The sequence below is a fragment of the Tenrec ecaudatus genome, chromosome 9, assembly GCF_050624435.1.
Source record: "Tenrec ecaudatus isolate mTenEca1 chromosome 9, mTenEca1.hap1, whole genome shotgun sequence".
Taxonomy (NCBI): Eukaryota; Metazoa; Chordata; class Mammalia; order Afrosoricida; family Tenrecidae; genus Tenrec; species Tenrec ecaudatus.
This window is the reverse complement of record NC_134538.1, coordinates 144,362,314-144,388,739: the sequence shown is the minus strand read 5'-3', so window position 1 is coordinate 144,388,739 and position 26,426 is coordinate 144,362,314. Positions and strand designations below refer to the sequence as shown.

The 26,426-nt window shown below is 42.5% G+C and overlaps 1 protein-coding gene across 1 annotated transcript in view; it reads left to right on the top strand.

Moving 5' to 3' along the window:
- The window catches only part of GPR37 (G protein-coupled receptor 37), a 31,154-nt gene extending 5,619 nt beyond the window's left edge, over positions 1-25,535 (top strand). The window contains exon 2 of the mRNA XM_075558620.1: positions 22,995-25,535. Within this exon, the coding sequence (XP_075414735.1) occupies positions 22,995-23,810 (816 nt within the window). The 3' untranslated portion in view covers positions 23,811-25,535. The remainder of the gene's footprint in view (positions 1-22,994) is intronic.
- Positions 25,536-26,426: the final 891 nt, after the last annotated feature.

The window sequence follows — 26,426 nt, the reverse complement described above, 5'->3', positions numbered from 1 at the left end:
TTCTCTTCAGCAATGGTGTCAGGCAGGTGACCATCACAGAATGTCAGCTTATTAGAACAAAGTGTTCTTGCATTGAGGGAATACTTGAGACAAGGCCAAATGTCCATCTGCTACCTTAAATTCTTAGCATATAGATATAAGTATATAGATCTATTTCCCTATCATTATATAAAAATATATTTACATATGTACATGCCTGTATTTAGACCTCTATAAGTGTCCTTTGCCTCCTAGTTCTTTCATCTATTTCCTTTTACTTTCCTCTTGTCCCACTATCATGTTTGGCCTTCATTCTGGTTTCAGTAATTCCTCTCGGTTACATTACCCTTGATTAAGTCCCATCAGGCATCCTACGCCCTTCTCTCCATTGATTTTAGATCACTTGATGTTCCCTTGTCCCTGGCTTTGTTGACACCCCCCTTCTTTTCTCCCGCCTCCCCTTCTCTCATCCCCATCTCCCACCTCGAACCATCGGTCCCATTGTTTTCTTCTCTGGAGTGTTTATCTGGCTTATCTTATCTAGATAGACATGCAGAGACAATAATAAGCACAAACATGAGACAAAGCCAGACAAAATAACAAAGGAAGATAAAACAATGACAAAAAAGGAAAAGCCTATAAATAGTTTCAGGTCCATTTGTTGACCTTAAGGGGTGTTTTCTAGTCAAGTCTAATGGGGTGCCACGCTCTGGCCCTAAAGTCTATTTTTGTATTCCCTGGGGACTTCCTTGCTTTGCTCCCCTTGCTGCTCTGTTGCACGCCCTTAGTGTTTTCCCTATGTGTGTAGTCCCCTGCAGCTCTATGGTTCAGTGTCTCATGGTGGGGCTGGCCCTATGGTCCTTTCTGTGCATTGGGTGCTCTGAGCAGGAATATCATCCTCAAGGCTTAGTGGGCCAGAATGTGTTCCACTCACTCTCCTTCCCTCTTTGCTCCTGTGTACTCTGATCAGATGTGTCCCTCTCCCTGAGATGTAACTTCTCTTGTCTTCTGAAGTAAATTCTTTTCAGCAGTGTGTGTGTGTGTGGGGTGGTGGTGGTGGTTGTGGTGAGTCCACGTAGCCAGGATTGGGGCTAGGCCCACAGACATCTCTATTGGTTCCCTGCTACATGCTGGTATGTTGTATTCATGTGTTAGCTCATCAGGTTGAAGCCTGGCCTTTCTCTTACTCTCCTGTGGAGATATACACAATACCCTCCCCTTGGGTGGGTTAGTGCCCTGTTCCTCCCTACCCATGTCTTTTTTGTTTTTCCTCTCTTTTTCTTTTCCCCTCCTATTTAGTTGGCTTCCATAAGTATCCCTGGACTGGGTTTGGCCCCTGCCATAGTACCTGGACCTCACCCCAGGAACGGATGTATATAGTAGCTTTTCCCCTATGCCCCATTTTTTTAAGCTTACCTCAGTGGACTCATGTTGTACTTGTCTTTTTGTGCTTGACTTGCTGCGCTTAGCATGATTTCCTCCATTTCTTGCCATGTGGCAATGTGCTTCATGCATTCTTCACTGCTTTTTAGGGATGCGTAGTACTCCTTCGTATGTACGTATCACAGTTTTTTGATCCATTCATCTGTTGATGGAAATTTGGGTTGTTTCCAACTCCTTGCAATTGTGAACTGTGCTGTGATGAACATCGGAGCACAGGTGTCTGGCCCTGGTTTGTTTCTTGCCTCTTCTGGGTAGATGCCTGGTAGGGGGGTTGCAGGGTCGTATCACTTTGTAATTTTAAGAAAAGAAAATGACCTATCCAAGTCGATTTGATCATAAAAATGTATTTGGAATATTAAAAACTTTAGTTACCTCTGATTATTACAATTTTTATAAAGTTAATGAGCTCCAAATTAAAGTGCTGGCTGAAAGTATGAGGATTTGAAGTGCTTGGTGATTAAGAGCAAGGATTATTATGGATTATGGCTCAATGTCAAGAAAACCTAAATCCTCACAACTGGATCAATAGATAACATCATGTAAGTGGAGAAGAGATTGAAGTTGGCAAAGATTGTATCCTGCTTTAAATCCACAATCAATGCTCATGGAAGCGGCAGTCAAGTAATCAAAGGATGCATTGCATTTGGTAAATCTGCTGCACAAGACCTCTTTAAAGTTCTGAAAAGAAAGGATGTTACTTTGAGGACAAAGGTGGGCCAAAGGTGGGCTTACCTATGAAATTACCCAAGTTGCGGTATTTTTGATGATTCACATGCATGTGAAAGTTGGACACTGAATAAGGAAAACTGAAGAAGAATATACTTGAATTTTGGTGCCGGCAAAGAATATTTAAAGGACATGAACTGCCACCAGAACAAATAAACCTGTCTTGGAAGAAGCCAAAACAATCTTGAGAAGCAAGGATGATGAGACTCTGTCTCCTGTTTTGGGCATGTTCTCAGGAGAGGCTGGTTCCTGGAGACGGACACCAGGCTGGGAGGGTAGAAAGAACTGGAAAAAGGAAAGCCCCTCAAGGAGGTGGACGGGCACCGTGGCAGGGAAGAGGGACTCAAGCACAACAATGGTTGTAAGGCGAGCACAGGAGTGGGCAGTGTTTTGTTCTGTTTTGGGTAGACTTGCAGTGAGTGGGAACTAACTTAAGAACATCTAATAATAACCAATTACAGCGGAAGCAGGCGCCTCTGAGAAGAGACGTGGTTATTGCTAAGAGAATCCTCTCAGTGGCATTGAGTTTGGTTTGAAGACCGTGATGACCGCTGACCCCAAATCTTCACTTTGAACCATCCCAGCCACGCCACAAAGAAAGGCGTGCCAGTCAGTGTACGTGAAGACTGCTAGCCTTGGGACCCCAGTGGGGGCCGTCCTCTCTCCTGAAGGGTTACCATGGGTCCGAATCTGTTCAATGGCAATGCTTTGAGGAGCAACCCCAACTTCAAATGATCTGAGACAAACATCTATGAGACAAAGTTATATCCAAAATGTTTTGATTTTCTTTCTGTTCCTTGGTATCTTAAAGGAAAAAAAGGGGGGGGGGACTTTCTATAAAAACTGAGCTTAGAGGAGGGAGGGAGCGCAGCATGACTTCCTACCCCCAACTACCATGATCCGAATTCTACCTTGCAAGTCTGGATAGAGCAGAGGTTGTACACTGGTGCATATGGGAGCTGGAGGCACAGGGAATCCAGGGTGGACGATACCTTCAGGACCAGGGGTGTGAGGGGCGATGCTGGGAGAGTGGAGGGTGAGTGGGTTAGAAAGGGGAACCGATTACAAGGATCCACATGTGACCTCCTCCCTGGGAGATGGACGGCAGAGAAGGAGGGGAAGGGAGACTCCGGATAGGGCAAGATATGACAAAATTACAATCTATAAATAACAATCTATAAATTATCAAGGGCTCATGAAGGAGGGGGGAGCGGGGAGGGAGGGAAAAAAAAGAGGACCTGATGCAAAGGGCTTAAGTGGAGAGCAAATGCTTTGAAAATGATTAGGGCAAAGAATGTACGGATGTGCTTTATACAATTGATGTATGTATATGTATGGATTATGATAAGAGTTGTATGAGCCCCTAATAAAATGTAAAAAAAATACACAAAAAAAGAAAAGAAAAGGACAATACTAATGTGAAGGTAATTCTAGGATATTTATAAGGGGAATCACATGCGTTCTCAAATGAATTACATCAATAAATGCCTATTGAATTAATTAAAAAGACTGAGCATGAAAGATAATAATCCCAATAACCATTATTTGTTGTATAATCAGATTTATGATATTTATGATGTTTTATCTTCTCATAAATTGACAGTAAGTTCCATAGTTTGTAGCTCACTACATTTTTAAACATTGTAATAATCTGAGACTATACTTTTGAATACTCTACATAAATGGTTTTATAATCAAATAAACTTGTAGAGGTTACCTTTTTTTTCTCTTAAAATTGCAAAAGGTTTCAGATTGGAGGAGGATATTACAATTATACTATTTAGACTTTCTCCCCAATTCCCAACTCCCTCAAATATTTTTCCTTTAAGGTTCAAGACTTTGAAAATATAGTTAGAATTTTATCTTCTTTTATATTATCTAGATTTTTCCATGCTAGCTTTTCCCTTTCTTTTAGTTATTTGCTGGTTGTTCTTCCCCAGTATTTCTCCACAAATTTCCTTACTGATTTATATTGCATGGTGAACCATTTTTCCCACTCATCTATTTAACGACCCCAAAGTTCTTCTTTCGTAATTTTTCCTCGTTATTTTACATTGCTTAACTCTAACTTGCTATTGATCTTTACAATGTTAACTTCCTCATCTTTTTTATCTTCCTTGCAGTTATTTACTATCTGTGTTCTTTTCCCTATAATTACAGTACCACCATAATCTGAGAGGGTAGTAGAATTCGGAGGAGTTCAGGTTTGGGTCCCAAACTAGAGTTTCCTAAGCACGAGCTATAGACTGTAGAATTTGCATTCAGCATTTAAAAATTTTAATTTTTTTAATTTAAAATTTTAATTTCTTGAGAAGCACACCCAAATTCTAGGATCACTACCCTGAAAGAGCGTTTCATGATGTTTACTATTCCTATGAGGTGGAAGGGCCCCTAGTGGCGCAGTGGCTTGAATTCATCAGCCACCGTGCAGGGGAACGCGAAGGCTGTCTGATCCCATGGAGATCTGTAGTCTTGGAAACCCGGGAGCCATTCTACTCCTTCTCAGAGGGTTGCACCGAGGGAGAAAGAGTGTGACGGAAGTGAGCGTTATGAGTGAGAAGGTGCTGGGAGTCGCATTGATAGCTGTTCTTTTTAAAGCCCAGGATTATGGTGTCATTGTAGCTTAGTAACAAGGTTTGTGAGGCCCAAGGGAAGATGGAATGATAGGACAAAGGGGATAGGAGAGAAGGGAATCTGGATGGATAGTGGCCATTCTATTGGGCAAATCAACTTAATCTTGTTTATCAAATAGTCACCAGACAAAACTATACTCAATGCATAGATGGAGATTAGCGAGAGGGAAAAATGTAGGTGTCCAAGTGTGTATGTGCGTGCGCAAGAACCTGTCTGTGGATCTGGATGTGGATCGTGACAGGACTAGCGCAGAGGAAAGCTCTTCCCCCTCATTTCCTTCAGGATCTCACAAATGACTAATGACAAACCGTGACAACTCTGCTCATTACTCGGTGTAAGCCCGTCAGACCCGCCGTGTCAGCTCAACCAGCTGGTCTGCGACTGTTTCTCTCTCTCTCTGAAGTAATTCGTGGTTTGGAAGACCTGGTGTCTTCTTCAGAACGCATGTCCTCAAGTAGAAGGCTTGAAGTAATTGTTAAATAATCTAGTATCAAACTAGATTTGTTTCATGGGGATACATGTATGTGGCATGGGGTGGGGGTGGTAAGTAAAGGGGATGCTTCACGCCTGTCCACATATGTCTTGAATCTCACCTGATGAGAAAGACCAGCTTCTCCCATGGCTTTCGTAAGGCTGGCTTTGAGCTACAGGAAATAATTGGCTCTTGTTGCCATAGGTTGTTGTCAGCACTGGCAGGTAAGCAGGGACTGATAAGTCCGTACAGGTGTTTGATTCTTCATAGCATTCCTTGGCACCGCTGGCTACATTCACGTAATAGAACCTTGCACATGGTGCATGGTAAATTACTTGAGTGGTGGCTGAGCTATTAGGCATTCTGATGGGCTTTTAAGTGGAAACACACAGTTTTATGAGCAATTTGAAAGTTCCTAATGATATTCTTGGGGAAAATGGTACCAATGTATGAGAAGGGCGCTTAACAAATATTTTATGTCTTTTCCGTTAATGTCTTTGTAACCATTTTCTGCACCCCCACCTAAATGAAAACAGTCAGCTCATGGCTCTGGCAGAAAAAGAGAAAAAAAGACTTGTAGAGTATGCTTTTATTTATAACCCAATTCATGGAAGATTATACGGTGAAGCCTACTGAGTTAGGTGGGGGTTCCAGTTATGCCATGAGAGTTTTAGGACATCAGAGTATGACACTCAAATAGCTCCCTTAACTATTGGCTGCAATAATAATAATAAATAATATCCTTTTCTTAAATAAGATAAGATCAACTAAGTAAAAGGGGAAAACAGAGTTTCTTTGCTTCCATGCTAGAAATATCATCTACCTTTTAGCTTTTAAGGATGATATATGAAGCAGTAGTGCCCAGTGGCTGGTTGAGGGACAATAGAACACTTCATTCCTTTTCCATGCATGTCACCATTCATTCCTCTATTTGCCATCCATTCATTCATCAAACATCTATTGGGTTTTTCCTCTATTCCGGGCACTGTGTTAGGCAAGGGCAGCACTAGCAATGGGGAGGAAAGACAAGGAGAAAGTTTCCAAAGATGAGTAATACAGATGACTTCCTGCTATTACTGTTATGAAAAAAAGAAGTAAAAATGATAAATACTTTAAAGAGGTTTACAGGAAGTGTCTTACAAATACAGGAGTGGCCCTGGGATGATGACTCAGGCCATAGTCATACAAGATTATGACCCAAGATGAGATATTCAAGTGAAAATTGTACTTCTTCCAATTCTTTTTTCAATTATATTCTTATAATTAATCTTCTTAAATACAGAGCCAAGATGCATGGTGAAAATATCCAACTAGGAAAATAATTGAATTCTTGATGTCTTGTTTCTTCCGTCTGTCCTGGGCAAGGAGGCTTACCTTGATAATTGACTAGATATTTGGGGAGTCTAAAGGGTTCCAAGAGTTTTCTTTTTAAAAGTAAGGAATGTAAACTCGTATCTAGTACCATTATCTCTGCTTTGGAACTATTTGTTATAAGTGAAAACATAGTATATTGTATTTACATTGAGTTGGAAACCAAAAACCAAATCCGAACCTACTGCCATTGAGTAGATTCCAACTCAGTGACCTTATATAGGGTTTCCCTGACTACATCTTTAAGGTGTCACATATTTCCTCCATACACACAAACACTGACTTTGCAGTTAGCAGTCAAACATTTACTGACATCACAACCACAATTCCTTGAATTCGAAGCAAACTCACTGCCATGACTTGATTTATAGTAATAGAGACTCCTTAGGACAGACTAGAACTGTAACTGCGGGTTGTGGAAACTTAAAACCTTTATGAGATAAAACAGCTTGATTGTCCTCCTTAAGAGAGGCTGGTGGTTCCAAACTGCTTAACTTGAAGTTAGCAACCCAATTTGTAAACCACGACACCACCAGGCCTCCTGGTGGAAACATGAGTCAAGAAACTAAAAGATGTCATACATTGGGTACCGCTTCTGCATAAGACCTATTTAAAGGATTCATGGACAAAGATGTCATTTTGAGAACGAAGGGGCACCTGACCCAAGTCATGGTATTTTCAATTGACTTGATGGCAGTGAGTTTGGGGTTGGATTTTCATATGCTTTTGAAAACTGGACTATTAATAAGAAAGAACTGAAAAGAACAGATATGGTTGAATTATGGTATTGGTGAAGAATATTGAAAGTACCATGGACTGCCATCAGAACATACATTGATCTTGGAATGGGACAGCCACAATGCACCTTAGAATCTAGGATGGCAAGAATTTACCTCAAATCCATTGGACATGTGATTAGAAGGGATCAGTGCCAGGAGAAGACCATCATACTTGGGAATGATATGGACTGACCCAGTGACAGGGGGCTCAAGCAATTGTGAGGATGGCCCAGGATCAGGCAATGTTTCCTTCTGTTGTGTCTTGTGGTTGCCATGCATCAAATCCAACTCGATGTTACCCAACAACAGCCAAGATGTGAAGGGAGTATCTGGGGTTGGAGTGGTAAATATGCTCAGCGGCTAACTAAAACTTTGAAGGTTCAACACCATGCCGAGTCTCCTAGGAAGGAAATGAGGATCCGTTTCTGAGAGTTCAGCTGCTGAGCTCCTATGGACAGATATGGGTCATCAGGAGTCAGAATCAAATCAGTGACCACTAACAAGGATGTTAAAAATATCAAATACATTTTTTAATTTAAAATAATTGTTTATATAAAACATAAGTATCGTATCCCAATGTTCTTCCCCCAAATCTTGAGAAGTGCATGGAAAACTTTCATTACCTTTTAATTCCATTTCTCACCAACCTTTTGAGGTCTCATTGTATAACTGACTTTGACCTTACCCAACCTGGAGGGAAGACTGGTGGGGAGATTCTTTAGATTCTATTATTAGCACAGGGGGAAAGATAAAGCATGGAGAATGGATTTCCCCAGAATTAGATCCCTTTCTGAAGCCCATGCTCAGAGTAAGGACATATCCTGCGTCCAGAGGCAGTGCATTTTTAATGTGGTTCTTTTAGCCAAAGTTGTCCATTTCCACCAATTGACCTTTTCCTGCATAGGTCTGGTAAGAAGGTGGGTGAAGATATTAGTAAGATTGACTTGTGAGTAATTGTAAATAAGATTTACAGGAATGCCATCCTGCTCTTCGTATCAAATGAACCCTCTGAGAAGCAGGAGTAGGGATCTAATTACCAGCAAGATCCCACAGTGGAGCATCTGCTCTGGACTCTGACATCCCCACACACTGACCCTCCTAGATACAGAAGACTGCTGAGACGCCTGGGGAGCAGCCGTAGCATCGGGAACCAGAGCATGTAACAGAGTGGTGGACTTCCCAGCCCATGGAACAAGTGAGCTGCACTGAACTCCGGAAGCTGTTTTTGTTGAGCTATGGAGTTGAGATGAATACCTTTGACTTGAAGCTCACGGTAGAGTGGTATGCTCTTTGGGCATTTATTAGAAACCCTGAAATAATTAGGTAACATGTCCTGATGAATAACTGCTTCCTGAGAATTTCCCATTGCATTACAGCCTGTTAACTTCCTTAATAAACCCTCTGGTCATGAGTTGTATGTAGCCATTGCAGCAGATATGAGAACCTAGAGATAAAAGTAGAGAATACGAGTTAAGACAAAACACTGGGATCCTGTTGTTTCCCCCGTCTACCAACCAATCTGGTTATATCAATAAAACTTCAACAGAGGAAAGGATGCAAATCTAGTAGCTAAAGTGAAATCATTCTGAGCTCACGAGTCTACCCATGAATGGAGACTTCTTTTCTCTTTCTGCTGACGAGCCTTACATTTTATGTATGTGCATGTTTGCTTTACAGATTCTGTTTCATTGATTATTGAGCTTCATACCTTTGGGCTTTTATGAATAGTGTTGCAGTGAATATTGGTGTGAAAATTTCTGTTTGAGTCTCTAATTTCAAGATTTTGGGGGTGTATAAGTATATCTACAGGGAGAATTATTAGTCAGAGTTTCTCCACTTATAGTCTTTTGGGGGGTTTCCCACACTGTTCCCCAAATGGTAAAATAAGCTGTACCGTTTTGCATTTGCACCAGGAATGGAATGGATAGGAGGTTTAATTTTCCCACATTCTGGCCCACATTTGTTATTTTCAGCATTTTTAATCTTAGCCATCCTAACGGAAGTAAGATAGAGTCTCGTGGCTTTGGTTTTCATCTCTGATTAATCATGACTGAGCATCTCCTCGCGGGTTTGGTGGCCTTTTTAATGTCCTTTTTGGTGAAGTGTCTCTTGAAGTCTTTTGCCCATTTAAAGACTGAATTATTTGTCTTTTTGTCAAGTTGCCAATGCTTTATGAATATTTTGATTCTTAAATTTTTATCATATATACGATGTTTCTGAAGAGATTATTTCAGTCACTAGCTTATCTTTTCACTTTCTTGATAAGCCACGCCTAACTCTTAAATGTGCCTAATTAAAACAGCGTTCTTTCTGCCAGATGAGATGATCACATAAAATTTCATGTTGAATTGGATTGCTGGAGCCCCAACTGTACAATCAATCCTTCTATTTGGAAAATGGGGATAGATACGTTTTATAGATCACATGCTATCATTTCAGTGTCCCTAACAGTCTTGAAACAGACTGTTTTCTTTGTATGAATTTGTGGTAGTTCCCCAGTGTATCTGTCAGCACGGTTGAATGGCTCATAGCACTAATGAGGCCAAGGCCATTGGTTTGATCTCCGCGTGGAATGAGTCATGTTCATCAGGTCTGTGACTACCCAGGGCTACTGTTTTTAGCACAACAGTCTCCTCCCCATGACTCCTCACTAGCAGGGCATTTCCTCCTAGATTTTCTGTCTTTGCTTCAGCTCAAATCCCCTCTGCACAGCAGCGTTTACCTGAGATGTGAGATTTGGAGACTTTTGTCTTTTATAACAGGGTCGAGGGAAGAACAAGTCTGTCCTGAATCAACTACCAATGGTGCAACTTCAGAAAGAACAGAGACAGTTTTACCTCGAAATGTGCTTTCTCAATGTCATTCAAATCAGAACGACCCACCGCAAATGGTTGCAGTCAACTCTCGTTTGGGTCATAATTTGGTTCCACCATTGTACTCATCAATATCATTAGTCACAATGGAAAAGAGATGAAAACGCATAACTTTGCTTGGGAAATTCACCAGAACCTCATTGTGAACAACGTTAATTCTTGTTTTCACCTTGAGAAGATTTAGAGCATCGTCATCATACTGAACAGAGAAAACTGGACTTTGGGGGGTTACATTGCATTTAAAAATGAGTTGCTAATGATTGAGAATAAATATTGAATATGTAAATTTCTTAAGACCAGTTAATTCCAATAAACAGCTTATCTCTTAGAAAAAGGATGCGAATCTTGCTTCATTTGCATTTTTATACTAGGGAGGGCTTGACAGATTTATAATTAAGTTATAATGCGTTAGACAAGTTGTTAAGTGATTTTTTTTTAGAACCAAAAGAATGTACTGTGTTACAGAAGTCATAATTGATAGAAAGTTTTAATTCAAGGTGGGACTGGGAAGAAAGAAATGATTTATAGAGGCAAGACAGGTTTGAGCACGATGTGATGGCTTTTAAATAGTCTTAATTGTTTTTAAAATAAGTAGGAGCATGTTACTAAGATTAAGCTAGAAGCAGCAGTTCTCAACCTGTGGGTTGCAACCCCTTTGGGGATCAAACGACCCTTTCACAGGGGTCGCCCGATTCATAACAGTAGCGAAATTACAGTGATGAAGTAGCAAGGAAATACTTTTACGGTTGGGGGGTGGGCGTTCACCACAACGTGAGGAACTATATGAAAGGGCACTGAGCTAGAGGAAGGCAAAAATGGGTCTATGTCCTCAAAATCTTTTTACCCCTCCATGAAATTGGGACTCGGGTATGGACGAAGTACACAAAAACATTCAGGCCAACTACTATGGGATCACTTCTAACTCACAGCAAGGTTATAGGACGGGTAGAACTGCTTCTTGGGTTTCCAAGACTGAATACCTCTTTGTGAGAACAGCCAGCCTCGTCTTTCCCCTGCCGCTCACCATGGAACCTGCACTACCTCCAGGCTTCCTTGGGTGAACGAGGCTCGATGTCATGGAAATCACTGAGTTTGCTGATGGCAAAGGTGTGAGAGTGTCCCGTTCAACTTGACACCCAAGCAGGTAAGACAGTTCTCCATGGCTTTGGAGGCAGGACTAGGCAGCGCTCAGTTTCTTCCCAGGGACGGGAGTGTGCTTATAGGGGAGCGGTCCAGCTCTGATAGGCACTCCCTTTCCGTTTGGAAACACCAGTCCAAGTGCGGGTCTGCCCTCCAGCGTGATGCGCATGCCCTCTGAGAGGGCGACCTGTGGATAAAGGTTAGCTCCCTGACAGCAGTCCGATCAACTGCAGCGCTGATGAACTTGGCCTCCTCACTAGTGCTCAGAGTGCCCTTGTTGCCCTGCAGTGCTAACAGAATAAGGGTTATGGAAAATGCAAGAGGCAGCGAACGTTATACAAACCCAGCCATTTAGAGTTCCAAAGGAAACTCTACCCGGTGCTCATCCTGTTTGGTTTTTCCCCCCTTGACTGATTGCTAGGCCTGTAACCACTGACTTATCATAGATTAGCATTCATGGCCCAGATGAATGGGCTTCGTCAACAATAATGCCCTTGTTTGGAGGCTTACTTGTATATCAAGGACAGAACAGAAGTGGAAGTCTTTAACTTTTTTTGGGTTAAAATCTAAGTTAGGTTAGAGTGTGGTTTCCATGACTTTGCATGGAAATTTCCCTATTTTATAAAAACAAGTGTAGTCTAATAGTGTCACTCTGCTTCAATAGGCAGATTAAATTTCACATGAACACATTTTGCTTGGAAGTAAGTTAGTCTCTACTACTCCACCCCCCACCATTGATGACCATGATATTGCTGTCTTAATCAGAAATTTATTAGAACATATTACCATATACTTAATGGAATTAATTATATGCATTATATGATTTGGGCTATCTGTTTCACATCTGGCTTACTTCTTTGCTTGCTTGTTTGCAATGAGCTTTGGAAAAATGGGTGAATGCTAAGACTGGATGTAAGCCATCAGTTTTTAATGGAATAAAAACAAAATAGGCACTGGGTGTTTTTTCTCCATATCATCTGCATACCACTCCATGTTTTTCATTGGAAAGCACAATGAATATGGTGACCCAGATTTCCTCATGGTTTGATACTTGTATCAAGATCGAAACTTGAACAGTGAGGACCCTGGAAACCAGTTGTACTTGGATTGATACAGTATCCTTTCCTCCCTGATTATTTATTGTCTTGTCTTAATGACCTCTTTGTTGTGATTGTTATACTTCTAACAGAAATCTAAGAAAGCATTGCCCTGAAATTGGCTGGTGATGGGAATATATTTGTTTTCTGATTGTAGGACAAGCCAGACCATTTCGTGTGGAGTCTTTTTTAAGAGTCATTAATGCCAAATGCCTTGCTGGCTCTTGGTATGAAACGGCTCTTTGAAAATGCTCAATCCAATTGTTGAGCAGGGATTTGGGATCCATTGGTGTAAGTTTAGCAAAAGGACAAAACATTGGGATGCTGGTTGGCTGTCCTCTGGGGTCAGGGCCTGGAGAAGGAAGAGCACCATTTCTGGCTCCATTTGGGTAGCTCTATGCTTACACACTGGGCTGCTAACCGGGCCAGCTGTTTGAAACCACCAGCCACTAATTGGGATAAAGATGGGGCTTGCTACTCCTGGAAAAAGTTACAGTCTCAGAAACTCACAGGGGCAGTTCTACCCTGTTCTATAGGGTGGCTTTTGTGAAAAGCAAACTTCTTACAACTTTCTGAGGGTTTCTGCAAGTGTCCAGAATAACGCCGAGATAAAAATCCTTCATGGTCTCCAAATTCCATGCACCTGGGCACCAGCTTAATGTTCCACAGATTGACATGCACGCTTCCTTGGAAAATACTAATCGCTGCTATCTTGGGGTGCTAACAGACAATTGAGTGGGCCTTGACTCTATGGCAGTGAGTTTTATTTTAAAAAAATTATTACTCGCCCTGTTGGTTGGTTCTGCAGCAAGACTCAGAAGCTAAATTTAGGAGCATTTTACCAAAACTCCCATTATTCATATTTGTGCATTCTGGATTTTTGGTTTCTGTTGTGTTTTTCCTTTCTCAGAGCCTACAATAAAGGCAGAAGCTCACTTTACAGTGCTCCTATGGACTCTCTGAGAAAACGGAGGCAAGGAGAAAATAAAGTCACTTAGGGTATCAGTTATCACTCAAAATACCCAGACCACGACATGGAGTCGATTGCAATTTGACTATCATTAAGAATAAGCCTTTGAGAATTGCTTCAAAGTACAGCCTAGTGTGAGTTAGTACAACATTTCTAATATAGAATATAGTGAGATGTGAGTCCTTAGGATTTATTGTAGGTATGTTATGAATCCCCAGATTGCCGACATTGCCTACATTTGATCTTTAAATTTCATTATAGTTTAACATACACTTTAAGTAATTCTATTAAATTTACACAATCCTATGAATGAATAAAATAATATCTAAAGCTGATAGAATTCTTGGCCGTTCTTTCCCCCAGTAAAGGTAACTTTTAATGATTTTCTGAGGGTGACTGAAAGTGTCCACCGTAACAAGGAACACATTGAAATAGACAAGAATCCTGGGCAACCTCAGGGGTGTTTGCCTCGCACAGATTGAAATGGCAGCCCCCACTGTAAAATATTAATCACTGCTCTCCTGGGCTGCTAACCGGGAGTTGTCACTGCCAATCCTATCCCAAGGTTATCTTCTTCCAATAGGCCAAAGAGGACATAGTTGATTTGCAGTGAATTGGCTCATATCCCTTGAAATACTCCTACATCAGGGGAGGTTTGATAATTTAGCCAGCATGTAAATCTAGTTCGATGTCTGTAGCAATTTTCCTAAGAGAAATGTTCAAAGTATGTTTGCTTTCCTGACAATCTCAGGAATCGGCGGTTCTCCGCAGTGGTGGTCAAGCCTACAAGCATGGATTTCAGATCAAGGAGAGTCACAGCAAGCAGGCCTGAAATGGGGCATAGTCAGTCTGTCTGCTAGATTGTAGTGAGTCCTTCCATGTGCCAACTAACTCCTGGGCGGGCTACATGGAAGCCGAGGAGGGGGGGATGTCGTGAAACTTTTGGATAAAACCCACATGAAGTCATCATGATTGCCAGCACCCAGGGCACAGCATAGAGAAGCCCACCGATATCTCTCTGTCATTCTCTCACTTTTCCCTTAGCAAAAGTTAACCATGCGGTGTTCATAGATGGTTGACAGTTCAAACTCTTCCAGCAGAAAGAAAATCCAATGGGGCAGTTCTACTCTGCCACAGAGAGTCATTATGAGTTGGAATGTAGTCGAGGGCACACACACAATACATAGGTGTGTGTACACACGTAGGAGTCCTGGTAGTGTAGTGATTATACGTTCGGTTGCTAACCACAAGGTCAGCAGTTTGAAACCACCACCTGCACCACAGGAAGAAGATGAGGCTTTCTAATCTCGTAACAAGTTGCAGGTTCAGAAACCCACAGGGGGAGTTCTAGCTTGTCCTGGATGATCACTCTGAGTCAGAGAATCCACTCTGTGTCAGTGGGTTTGGTTTTTCTGTGTTTTGTTTTTTGAGTACACACATCCATGTCTACGCCTTTATGAACTCTCTGTACTTGTATCTGTCTATACTAAAATCCAAACCTCAAATTCACTGCCATCAAGTCAATTCTCACTCATAATGACCCTATAGGATAGCTTAGATAGAACTGCTCTTTTTTTTTCCTTTTTTTTTCAGCTCCCGCTCCCTCCTACCTCTCCGTGACCAGCTCCGAAGCCGGTCGATAGAACTGCTCTTATGAGAGACTATAATTCTTTATGGTAGTAAAAAGCCTCATCTTTCTCCTTTGGAACAGTTGATGGTTTTGGACTGCTGACCTTGTAGTTAGCAGATAGTATATGTTCTCTCTCTATCCAGACACACATACATGTATATGTCATAGGTCCCACATAGTACAAATAATTAAGCATAAAATTCTTCAATGCAGTTTTCATAGCTTTTTGTCCATCAATGCAGTTTTACATTTTCTTAAGCCTTCTTCAAAGGAAAAGGCATCAGAAATGTTGAAGATTTTAGGAACCTGATTGTGGTAGCAATTTTATAATATTGCTTCATGCGATTGAACTATGGAATAGTACGATATATGTATTAGCTCCCAATTAAAAAAATTGTAACATTTTAAAAAAACAGCTCATGGAAAAAATTGAATGAAAAGATAGTGGAATTTTTCTACAAGCTTTTTCAAGCCCTTCATAAAAACCCCGTATGATCCTATGTCCTTTGAGAAAATCTATCCCCAAACAGTTGGCCTAAGTTTCTGAGCTGATCTCTCTGCCTTGAATTGAAGTGGCCCATGTGATCTCCTTAGAAACCACTGTTTTGATTGGACCTTTTGAAGGTACCCTAATGAATCTACGAGTATATTAATCAGAGAACTTTTCTGGCAGCATCAACTGATCACAGAGACATGATTAAATACATTTTGTTTGGAATAAGCCCATGCAGGTATGAGTGGAAATCCTAGGTGACAGTACATGTTTACTTACCCTGACTGTGTGTGTGTGTGTGTGTGTGTGTGTGTGTGTGCGCATGCGTGCTAATTCCATACTTCCAACCACTGACAACATTAAGCCATAGTGATACTGTGATAGAAAGAGAATAAAGGTGATAGGCTAGATTAACCTTTGACTCCACACTTGGAACTGGATCTGTGGCTTCCTTGTGGGCCACTCGAGCCCCAATGGCCTATGCCTGTCCTGTGCCCTGCTGTTCCTTGGGTGCCTGCAATTGCCTGAAGCTGCTCTGGACATTGCCTGGGAAAGAGCTGTAGGGACATCATTGCTGTTCCATTGGGATCCTGAGCAAAGCAGCACATAAGTGCTTGAAAGAAAGATGCTGATGTTATTTTCTGCCTTAGCCTCTGCATTTTGATGCCAGCCCCCTGCAGTGCTCAACAGGCCTTCCATATCTTATTTTCTCCAATCGTTTAAACTGTCTGCGCCCAGCTTTCCTTTGGTTTTGAAATTCCTCAAAATTAATAGTCTTGTCTATTAAAACTGTTTACAGTTCTGCTTTTGTTGCTGTTAATTATTCCTCCCATTGCAGCTTAATTAATAAGAGATCGCATCGTGCTCTTTCCATCTCTCAGGACAGTGCGTCAAAGAACTACCCGTCTGAGCCACAGCTTAACAGCCCTGTCCCCAGAGCATGCTTCACAGTGCTATTGAATTTTAGCAATCAGATATGGTCATTAAATGCAGAGGATCCAGCATTCACGATATACTTTATAATTGCATATAATTGCACCATTCATCTTGGTGGAATTTTAATGGGCTGTACTTAAACATGTGTATTTAAAAATTGTGATGGAAATCTTTTTGTCTTGCCCCAACATTTAGGAACTTTAATTACATGGATAGATTTCGTATTTGGGTAAGCAGAAATTAGGCCAGCATTCCCATTATTCTGATGACTCTTGTCAACTTAATTCTGAGGAGTGCAGCTAATCATTTATGAAGGATTGCATTTTGGGCTGCTAACCCCAAGGTCCGCAGTTCAAACCCACCAGCCACTCTGCAGGAGAAAGGTGAGGCTGCTGCTCCTGGGAAGATTCACAGCCTTGGAGACCCATAGAGGCAGTTCTACTCTGTGCTGTAATGTCTCTATGAGTCAGAAAGGACTCAAAATGGCAGCGAGTTTGGGTTAGACTTAATTTTAGAAAGCACCAAACAGGCATGTGTATATTTGTTGGTCTTCTGAACCATATAATCTGGTGCGTATGAGAATTTGCAGCACTGTGTCCAAAGCACTGACTGTAAACCGTGGCAGCAGATGGATTGGGCAGTGTTAGGGCTGGGATTAGGCTGCAGTATGAACTTGAGAGGTTCCCTCAGCCCTCAATCCATTATTTCTCTGAAGAATCCAAACCTAAGCCTGTTGGGTCCATTCCCACTCTCGGTGGTCCCTCTTGCTACTAAGCTCCACAGCATTTTCCTCCCGGTACTCTTTGCAGAAGCCAATTGCCAGCCACGGCTGAGTCATTGAACCGACAATCTTTCCATGAGTGGGCGAAACAGCCGTTTGCTCCAGTGAGTACTAGTTCAAGAGGGATCCAATGCCATTGCCATTGAGTCAATTCTCACTCCTAGTGGTCATAGGACAGAGCAGAACTGCCTCATAGGATTTTAAAGGCTCCAAGCATTAGAAAATATATTAGGAAGGTTATTGAATATACTATGGACCACCAAAGGTACCCTGGTGGCTTAGTGGTTATGCGTTGGACTGTGATTCACAAGGTCAGCAGTTCTAAACCACCAGCTCCTTTACAGGACAAAGACTGGGATTTCTACACCCATTAACTGTTATAGTCTCGACAACGTACCCTGCTCTATAGGGTCACAGTGAATTGGCATCGAGTCCATGGCAGTGAGTTTGGATTTTTGATTTATGGACTACCAGAATAATGAACAAATCCATATCAGAAGATGTCAAGCCAACATGCTGCTTCAGTGCTCGGATATATTTACTTTGGATATGTTATGAGGACAGACCCGTTCCTGGAAAAGGACATCGTGCCTGGTAAAGTCGAGGGGCAGTGAAAAGAGGATGATGGTCAACAAGATGGATTGACAATGGCTTTAACCAACACGTCAGACATAGCAACATTTGTGAGGCTAGCTCAGTACGGAGCACCGGTTTTTTCCTGTTGGCACGGGTTGGTTATGAATTGGAATGGATACAAAGGTTCCGAAAAGTAGCCATTTTTATGGCGGCAGACTACCACTTCATTCTTCCATTGAGCATCTGATGGGTTCGAACTGCCAAACCTACAGAGTGCTTTCCCACTGTGCCACTAGGGCTCCTTCAAGAGGGACAGATTCCAAGTATTAGAACATCAAGTTCATGAGCGGTTCTAGCTGAAGCTTTTAGATGACCATGGAGATGGGACCAAACCAAAAATGTGGTGTAAAAGAATTCTGGAGCAGGAAGTTAGAGCACATGTTCAACTTGTTGAAATTTTAACCTGGCTTTGTTATTTTGTGAGAAGAAATACACAGCACCTAAAAAAAATGCTCTCAGGTTTCGTCTTTGAAAGCAACGAAGGGCTTCTAATTAGGAGTGGATTTGCAGCACGTGCTAGGTCAGCTCAGTAGCTGGCAAGCGAGCACTCCTGCCGAAAGTGTATCCGCCCCCATTCATGTGTCCTTACCCCTCGCAACGTGCTTTGTCGTCGACTTGATGTTACGCAGGCAAATGCTAGTGGTAATTGGTCCAGATCTTCAATCTCACGAGGTCAAGTGAGGGAGAGTAGTAAGAAAGGTGATGCTCTTGCTTGTGCACGGGGTGCTCTTTGTAAGGAACCACAGAAAACTGTTGAGTCCATAGATGTTCCTGTCTTCTGGAAAAATTCCCATCTTCAGAGTCTCTGCTGGTGAGCTTTCCTTTTAATAGAGATGCTCTTGACCATTTCAAAAGAATGCACAGCATAAAATGATTGCAGCTCTGTGTTGCAGACGGACTTAGGATGTACAAAACAAGGAAGAACACACGGAGATTTGCTCAGTGACAGCTGCACGGAAGGCCTTGCTGAGGCTGGACATGTCTGAGGGAGAACTTTTGGTTTTCTTTTGTTCATCTCAAAAAATGAATCCAATTATTTCAAAAATACATAAAGTTGACAAAGGAGCGGTAGACCAAAACTTGAAGACCCACAGTGGTTTTTACCCCCTGATGTTTGACATAGACCTCCAGACAATGGTGAGACTTTTTCGGATTTCCATCCCCTGATCTTAATTTTAAAAAATTAAATCATGACAGCTGCACAATGTGGACTTCAATTTTAGAATCATGTTGCGTCTCCACCATAGATGCAGAACTAGTTTCTGTCCATGAATTCCATGAATTTGGAAGGTAATTTTAACAGGTGAAGGTAGAAATGGCTTTCTTGGAACATCCACGTGAATATTGCTTATACAGATTCTTGTGGGAGACTTTCCAAAGACGTTTTAGGGCAGCAAATGTGTTTTTTATGCACAATCAAACCCCTTTCATTTGCACTGCTTGAGACTTTTACGAGTGATAGTTTCTTTTAATTTTTGCTTCTCACGCGATTAAGCCCTCATTAGACCTCATCGCTAGACTGTCTAAACCAGTGGTTCTCAACCTGCGGGTTGCGACCCCCTTGGGGGTTGAATGACCCTTTCACAGGGGTTGCCTGATTCAGAACAATAGCAAAATGACAGTTATGAAGTAGCAATGAAAATTATGTTATGGTTGGGGGTCACCAGCACATGAGGAACTGTATGAAAGGATCACGGCATTAGGAATGTTGAGAACCACTGATCTAACCTAACATTCCTGAGAGTAGCCATGCCTGGGTACCATGTCCTTACTTTCCGTATGAGCACTGGGAGGCACATTCGGACATGAGTGTTGAAGAAGAGATGATTTAATTTTGGAGCTCGCGTAGCATCTATGTGTGAAGCAAACTGCCATATTACAGGGAGCGTGACAGCTTGAAGGCCCCAGATGAACAGCTAATAGTTTGGGTGTTAAAATTGTTGTGACAAATGGTCTTCCTTCTGTCTACACAATGCCTTTGAAACCACGATCTATGAAAATCATAATTGATTTTCCTTCTTTACCCCCTTACCCTGGCATGACCTTGCTGCCCTATTCCTAGACATTCACACCAGGAGAAGTGACTGGTCTTGGAGCATGCCATCCTCGACATTCACACCCTAGACATTCACACCAGGAGAAGTGACTGGTCTTGGAGCATGCCACCCACCGAGGGAACTTCTCTTCCAGTTTCAGGAGCATCGTATGAGGGGACATCAAAAAGTATTGTTAGAAAATCATAGAAATCTCTCTGCAAATAAATTATCAAAATGTAAACCTGCTGTTTACTGACTAAGCCTCCATCGAGGTCTATATATTTCTGAAGGTGGGGTTTCCATTTCCTCTAACCTCTCCCCCAAAGCGTTCTGCACGCTGCATCGTAGCCCTTGAGGGACGCACGTCTGTGTTCCTTTGGAATGTTGTCTGAGTTTGGGAACAGAAACAACACAAGTCTGAAAGGGCCAGGTCAAATCTGTAGAGGAAGGTTTTCCCGTGAAGTTCTCACAGGACAGCTCTTGGTCCCTTCCAAGAATGAGTTGGTGCATTATTGTAATGGGAAAAGAAAAATTTTCAGCACCATTTTCCTGACTGTTTCTAATCAATACAATTTTCAATTTTCCTCAAATGTCTTTCAAGTAAGTCTATGTGTATCTTGTGTTGCTCAAGGAAATCTATCAAGATTACTCCTTTGGAATTCCAAGACCAGTCACTATAACCATTTGAGCAGGTAGGAGCTCTCTGCCTTGAATTGAGCTGGCACAGCAGGTCCTCTCAGAAGTCGTTTTGATTGGATCATTTTTTTGGTAGTAACCCTAACAACTGATACAATTGTATTAGTGAAAAAACTTGTCGGCAGCCGCCCACCGGCTGGGGGGACAGGTTTTGTTCGAATTAAAGCCATGCACGTAGATCTGGAACCTTACTAACAATCCTTTTGGACTCACACTCATGTAATCTGTCCTTTGTCATTTAAAAAATACACAAATTGTGAATGTATTTACATTATTCTACATTTGCTACACAGTTATTTCATGATACATGTATTTATTCTGTGTCTGCTTCTATAACTTGCTTCCTTTGGCACATCAACTCTTAGTAGCTTGCAGTTTGGGGGGGGTTGTCTTGCTGTTGTTTTGTTTTTCATAAGAAGAAATTTATTATCTCAAAGGTTAGAAGGTTGGAATTCAGGGAGCTGGAAATACCCTTGCCTTATTTTAATATCTGGGGTATCCTTTTGAGATCTGTACGTGTCTTGTCATAAATATTCCACTGGCTCTAGGGATTCCTTGGATCCAAATGATGAGGCTACTTCTGGTGGTCAAGTCCATCCTGTGGTTTGTTGTCTTTTGCATATTATAATTTTGATCGTGAATTCATGCTCCCTTAAATGTTATCAGTGGGATTTCTCTGATCCCCCATTTGTAAATACATTCTTCTAGAGACAATTTGTGTTTGCTTCTACCAGGTGCTTGGCATAACTTTAATTTCATTTTGGGGTTTTCTAAGCCTTCCGTATAGTATGAATTCTGTCCCCGATACCTTATAAATTCAGAATCTTGGTTAATAGTTGCTCTTTTGTTGTTTTTGTTTATCTTCCAAATTCATTCAATTCAGGCCCAACTCTATAACAGAGGCAACTCTGTCTCATCTGTCTCTACTCTTTTCCTCTATGCGCTTAAAGATGTCACTGTTTAGGAAGTTGTGAACCCATGAGGGGCATCTTTGGCCAACTCCTCTCCTGTGCTGGTGATAGTTTTGACCCCCATCTCTACATACCTGGTCACTTAGTCTTTCCTTCCAACTAAAACTAACTTGAATTCCTCACTAGAATTAACAGGTGTCGTTCAGGAAAACACACAGGACCGAGCTAGGTCACTGGCTTTTAAAATATTGCTTTCTCAATGACATTGCTCTCCAGAGAATTTCCCTTCCTTGTTTTCCATAAGCATATGCCTTTGGAAATAATGTTCAATGATTTTATTCAGCATCTAACAGACATCGAAGGAGCTATCGTCATCTAGTCTCTTGGTACCATTGAGTTCTTGGTCCTGCTGTGTATCAGTCAGAACTAGAACTGACTCTTGCACCAGAAAACAGGACCATCCTTGTCATGAATGAAGATGGAATTCACTTAACGCACCTTCCCCCTTGTCTAGCTCTCCAGGTGGCTGCCACTTTCAGGGTGTCTGAAATTGCTGGGATCTCTGAGATCTCCTCTGAAAAGCAGTGATGGTCACTCCGGATTCTTTCAGCTCTAACCTTGTTGAACTCCTAGGCCACTGTTTTCTCCCACAGTGCATCCGCTTACAGCGGTGGTGAACATGGCTAATGCCTGAAAGGTTGGAGGTTTGAATCCACACAGATGTGCCTTGGGGGAAAGACAGTGATTTACCCAGGCAGTTCCTGGGTTATAAACGTTAACTTGGGCACAACCCGTTGTTAGAACCAAGCCCCTTAAATCTTTTGAACAATCCAAGGTGCAAGCAATGATGCATAATAACAAAGCGGGGAAGGTGGGGTATTATGTGCCAGGCACCAGGACATTTGTATTAGTGTATCATTATGTTACAGATATGTCAGTGTATCTAGAAGCGTTTTTCATAGCTTTTACACCTACTCAGGCAAACCATCTACAAAGACAACCGTTTGATTCACGAATGTGAGTTACCAACATCACCGTACCCAACTCTTCTGCCTGACGCACCAATTTGACACAAAGGTAGATTTAGGAACAGGGCGAGTTTATAATCCAGGGGTTGTAGGTACTTCCAAAAACAAAACCCCAAAAACTCCCAGCCACCGATGGCACCGTGAGGCCCAGTTCGTTCTGACCCACAGGGGTTGACCGTGGATAGGGGGCTTTATGCTGCCTGTCGCGGAAGCAGCTGAAGTCGCTCGCTCAGTTTCCCAAGTCTGGTTCCAGGAAACGGTCCTCTTTCTGGGTGCACGGTTGGACCCCTCTGGACTTATTTCCTGGTGGTTCGCTCTTGCACGGAGCGCCCGGAATCAACGTGTTCTCTGTTCCTCCCACAGGTCACGTCTCTGGGAGTCACCACGTTCACCCTGTGCGCTCTCTGCATAGACCGTTTCCGTGCCGCCACGAACGTCCAGATGTACTACGAGATGATCGAAAACTGTTCGTCCACCGCCGCCAAGCTGGCCGTCATCTGGGTGGGCGCGCTCCTGCTCGCCCTCCCGGAGGTGCTTCTGCGCCAGTTGAGCCAGGAGGACTTGGGGCCCGGCCGCGCGCCCGCCCAGCGGTGCGTGATCAAGGTCTCCCCGGAGTTGCCGGACACCATCTACGTCCTCGCGCTCACCTACGACAGCGCGCGACTCTGGTGGTACTTCGGCTGCTACTTCTGCTTACCCACGCTCTTCACCATCACCTGCTCGCTGGTGACGGCGCGGAAAATCCGCCAAGCGGAGAAGGCCTGCACGCGAGGGAACAAGCGGCAGATTCAGCTGGAGAGCCAGATGAATTGCACGGTGGTGGCGCTGACCATTCTGTACGGCTTCTGCATCATTCCTGAGAACATCTGCAACATCGTCACCGCCTACATGGCCACGGGCGTCTCGCAGCAGACGATGGACCTGCTGAGTATCATCAGCCAGTTTCTTTTGTTCTTTAAGTCGTGCGTCACGCCGGTCCTCCTCTTCTGTCTTTGCAAGCCCTTCAGCCGGGCCTTCAGGGAGTGCTGCTGCTGCTGTTGCGAGGAGTGCCTCCCGAAGTCCTCCACGGCCACCAGTGACGACAATGACAACGAGTACACCACGGAGCTCGAACTCTCGCCCTTCAGCACCATACGCCGAGAGATGTCCACCTTTGCATCGGTCGGTACTCACTGCTGAAGGCCCTGCGGCCGGGTCCCTGAGACGCGATGCTGTTTGCTTTCCATGTCCTGGGAACATTTTTACGGCCTGTCTTTTCCTTTCCTTGCCAGGAAAGATGCAGAAAAGAAAAACAACATTAACTCTGGTCGCACCGGTTTTGCAAATTAATCTTTGTGCTTTAAAAAAATTGTTCATATGGAGTTATTTTATGAAGAGCAAGGAGGCCAGTAGATTTAGGTCTTTTTATCCGGACGTGGTGCTAATATTTTATTTTAGAAAAGTTACTGCACCTTAACTTAATTCATTGCTAGTTTTCTTGGTTTCTTTGGACAGTGTGGTCACTGTACATTGATTGGAGCCGTGTGATTTTATGTTTGAGGTGTGATTCCATATTGTACGTGGTACGGTGAGCTCATCTGTAGTTAGAAGCCTTCACAAAGTAGCACCCAAATAAATGACACTTTATTCTTTAATGCCATTGTCAATCTCCTTTTAACCCCAGATACAATAAATGTTTTAACTGCCTTAAAGACACAGTTACGGTCTATGCACAAGTTAAACTTGGCCTTATAGTTCTGTAATTACATTTTCTTTGGGGCAGGCATTGGCTATGTTTTACAGAAGTTGACCCTTCTAGAACTCTTTTATATGCATGACTCATCCAGCTACATTGTATGTTAAAGCAAAACTGTATTTTTAATACTCAGATACTATGGATGTAAATTACTTCCAAATATTTATAAAATACAAATAAATGACAGAGTTCCCCTAAAACCAAACCCATTGCTATCTAGTTGATTCTGACTCACAGCGACCCCACAGGGCGAGGACACAGGTGTTCCCAGATGGTAATCGTTACAGAATCAGATGGCCACCTCGTTTTTCCTCAAAGTGCTATTCGCGCCGCAGACGTCTAGGTTAGCAGCCGAGCTCCTTAACCACAGCGTCACCACGACCCTTTAAAAAGCAGAGAAGGAAGAAAGTATCCTTTTTTGCCTATCAGTCACTTGTGTCCTAGCACAGAGAGCCTCAGGTTTTCCCAAGAGGAAACAGAACAATGGGTACAGGGTACAGAACAATGAATGGTCATATGATCGCCTATGAATGCTGGTCATATGATCGCCTATGAATGCTGTCCTTAGAAGTACTGAGAGCCTTTGGGGAAGCCATTTGATTTTTAATGTTTCTCCTTTTAAAACTTGAATGTGATTAAATCTTTATGGCTTTGTTTCTGTAAGCAGAATAAAAATATAGTAGGGAAATTATATCTTGGTTGACCAGTCACCAGTTGCCCTGTGGTTAATTCTGACTCATGGCCATCCTCATGTCTCCTAGAAGTGCACTCCATGATGCTTTCAAAGCTGTGGCCTTTCAAGAGCAGATTCAAAACGAAACAGATCAAGAAAAAGAGAACCCACTATCCTTGTGTGGTTTCCGGCTCATTGAAAAACAGATTGCCAGAATTTTCCCACGAGTTGCCTCCAGCTGGGTTTGACCTACTAACCTTACAGCTAGTGATCTAGCACTCTATGGTTACGAGACCCAGGGATTCCTACAAGCCTTGGTTAGAACACTCAAGTAGTTAAATACAAGCTGGAATTTGACATGTCAAAAACTGTCAATAAACGAACTAACCCCTTCTCTTGGAATGGTTTAAATCTCCTGTGTTACTTCTTAAGGAGTTCAAGTTGCAGCAAGTGTGTTGGAGACCTGCATGGGCATGTGTATAAGTCAGGTGTCAGAGGCAGTAGCCTAGTGACACGGTGCTATTGAAAGGCTACTGAAGAATCCGTGTGGCTGGTGATGTCTCGGTCTTCAGCATACCTGTGCCATGCAGCAGCCCACTCTTCTCAGGGGAACTGCCCTCTGTCTTCTGTTGTCATTTTCTGCACTCGACAGCATAAACGAGCCAGTGCCTTCTTCCTTCCAGATTATAAAATGATGTTATTTAAAACCACTGAAATTCAGTGCTTGAAAAATTTAAACCTACTTGACCCAAACTGCTGTTTTTTCCTGATGAATCCCAGACTAACTAAGTGACAGTGTGCAGGCCATTTCTCTTAAAAGAGATTTCCCCCAAGCTCTCTGTTCTAAGGAATGTATTTGAGTGAGATTGAAAACAAGGCATGTCTGTCTTCTCCCAATGCCTCTAATGAGTTCTGGGAAACATCTCAAGAGGAGGGCTTGGCTGAGTTTTGGAAGCTGAGCAGATCGACTGATATGATTCCAAAATATCTCTAACTATAAACCAAACCAAAGTCATTGTTGACGCCAACTCATAGCAACTCTATAAGGACAGGGTAGAATGTCCCTTTGCGTTTCTCAGACTGTAATTCTTCATGGGAGTAGGAAGACTCAACTTTCTCCCTCGGCTGTTGGTTTTGAACTGTTGGCCTTGTAGTTAGCAGCGGACATGTAACCACTACACCAACAGGGCACCTTCTCTATCATGATAGTCATCTTTATAAATAAAGAAACACTGAGTATACGGTGTATAAATGGTTGTATACTATTACCCGTAGCTTGTAGGGTGAATAAAGCTTAATTGTAGACTTGATAAAGTTAGACAGGAGTAAGACTTACCCAAACACCTATACTATACACTGGGATATTTCACAAGGGTCCTATGTTCTA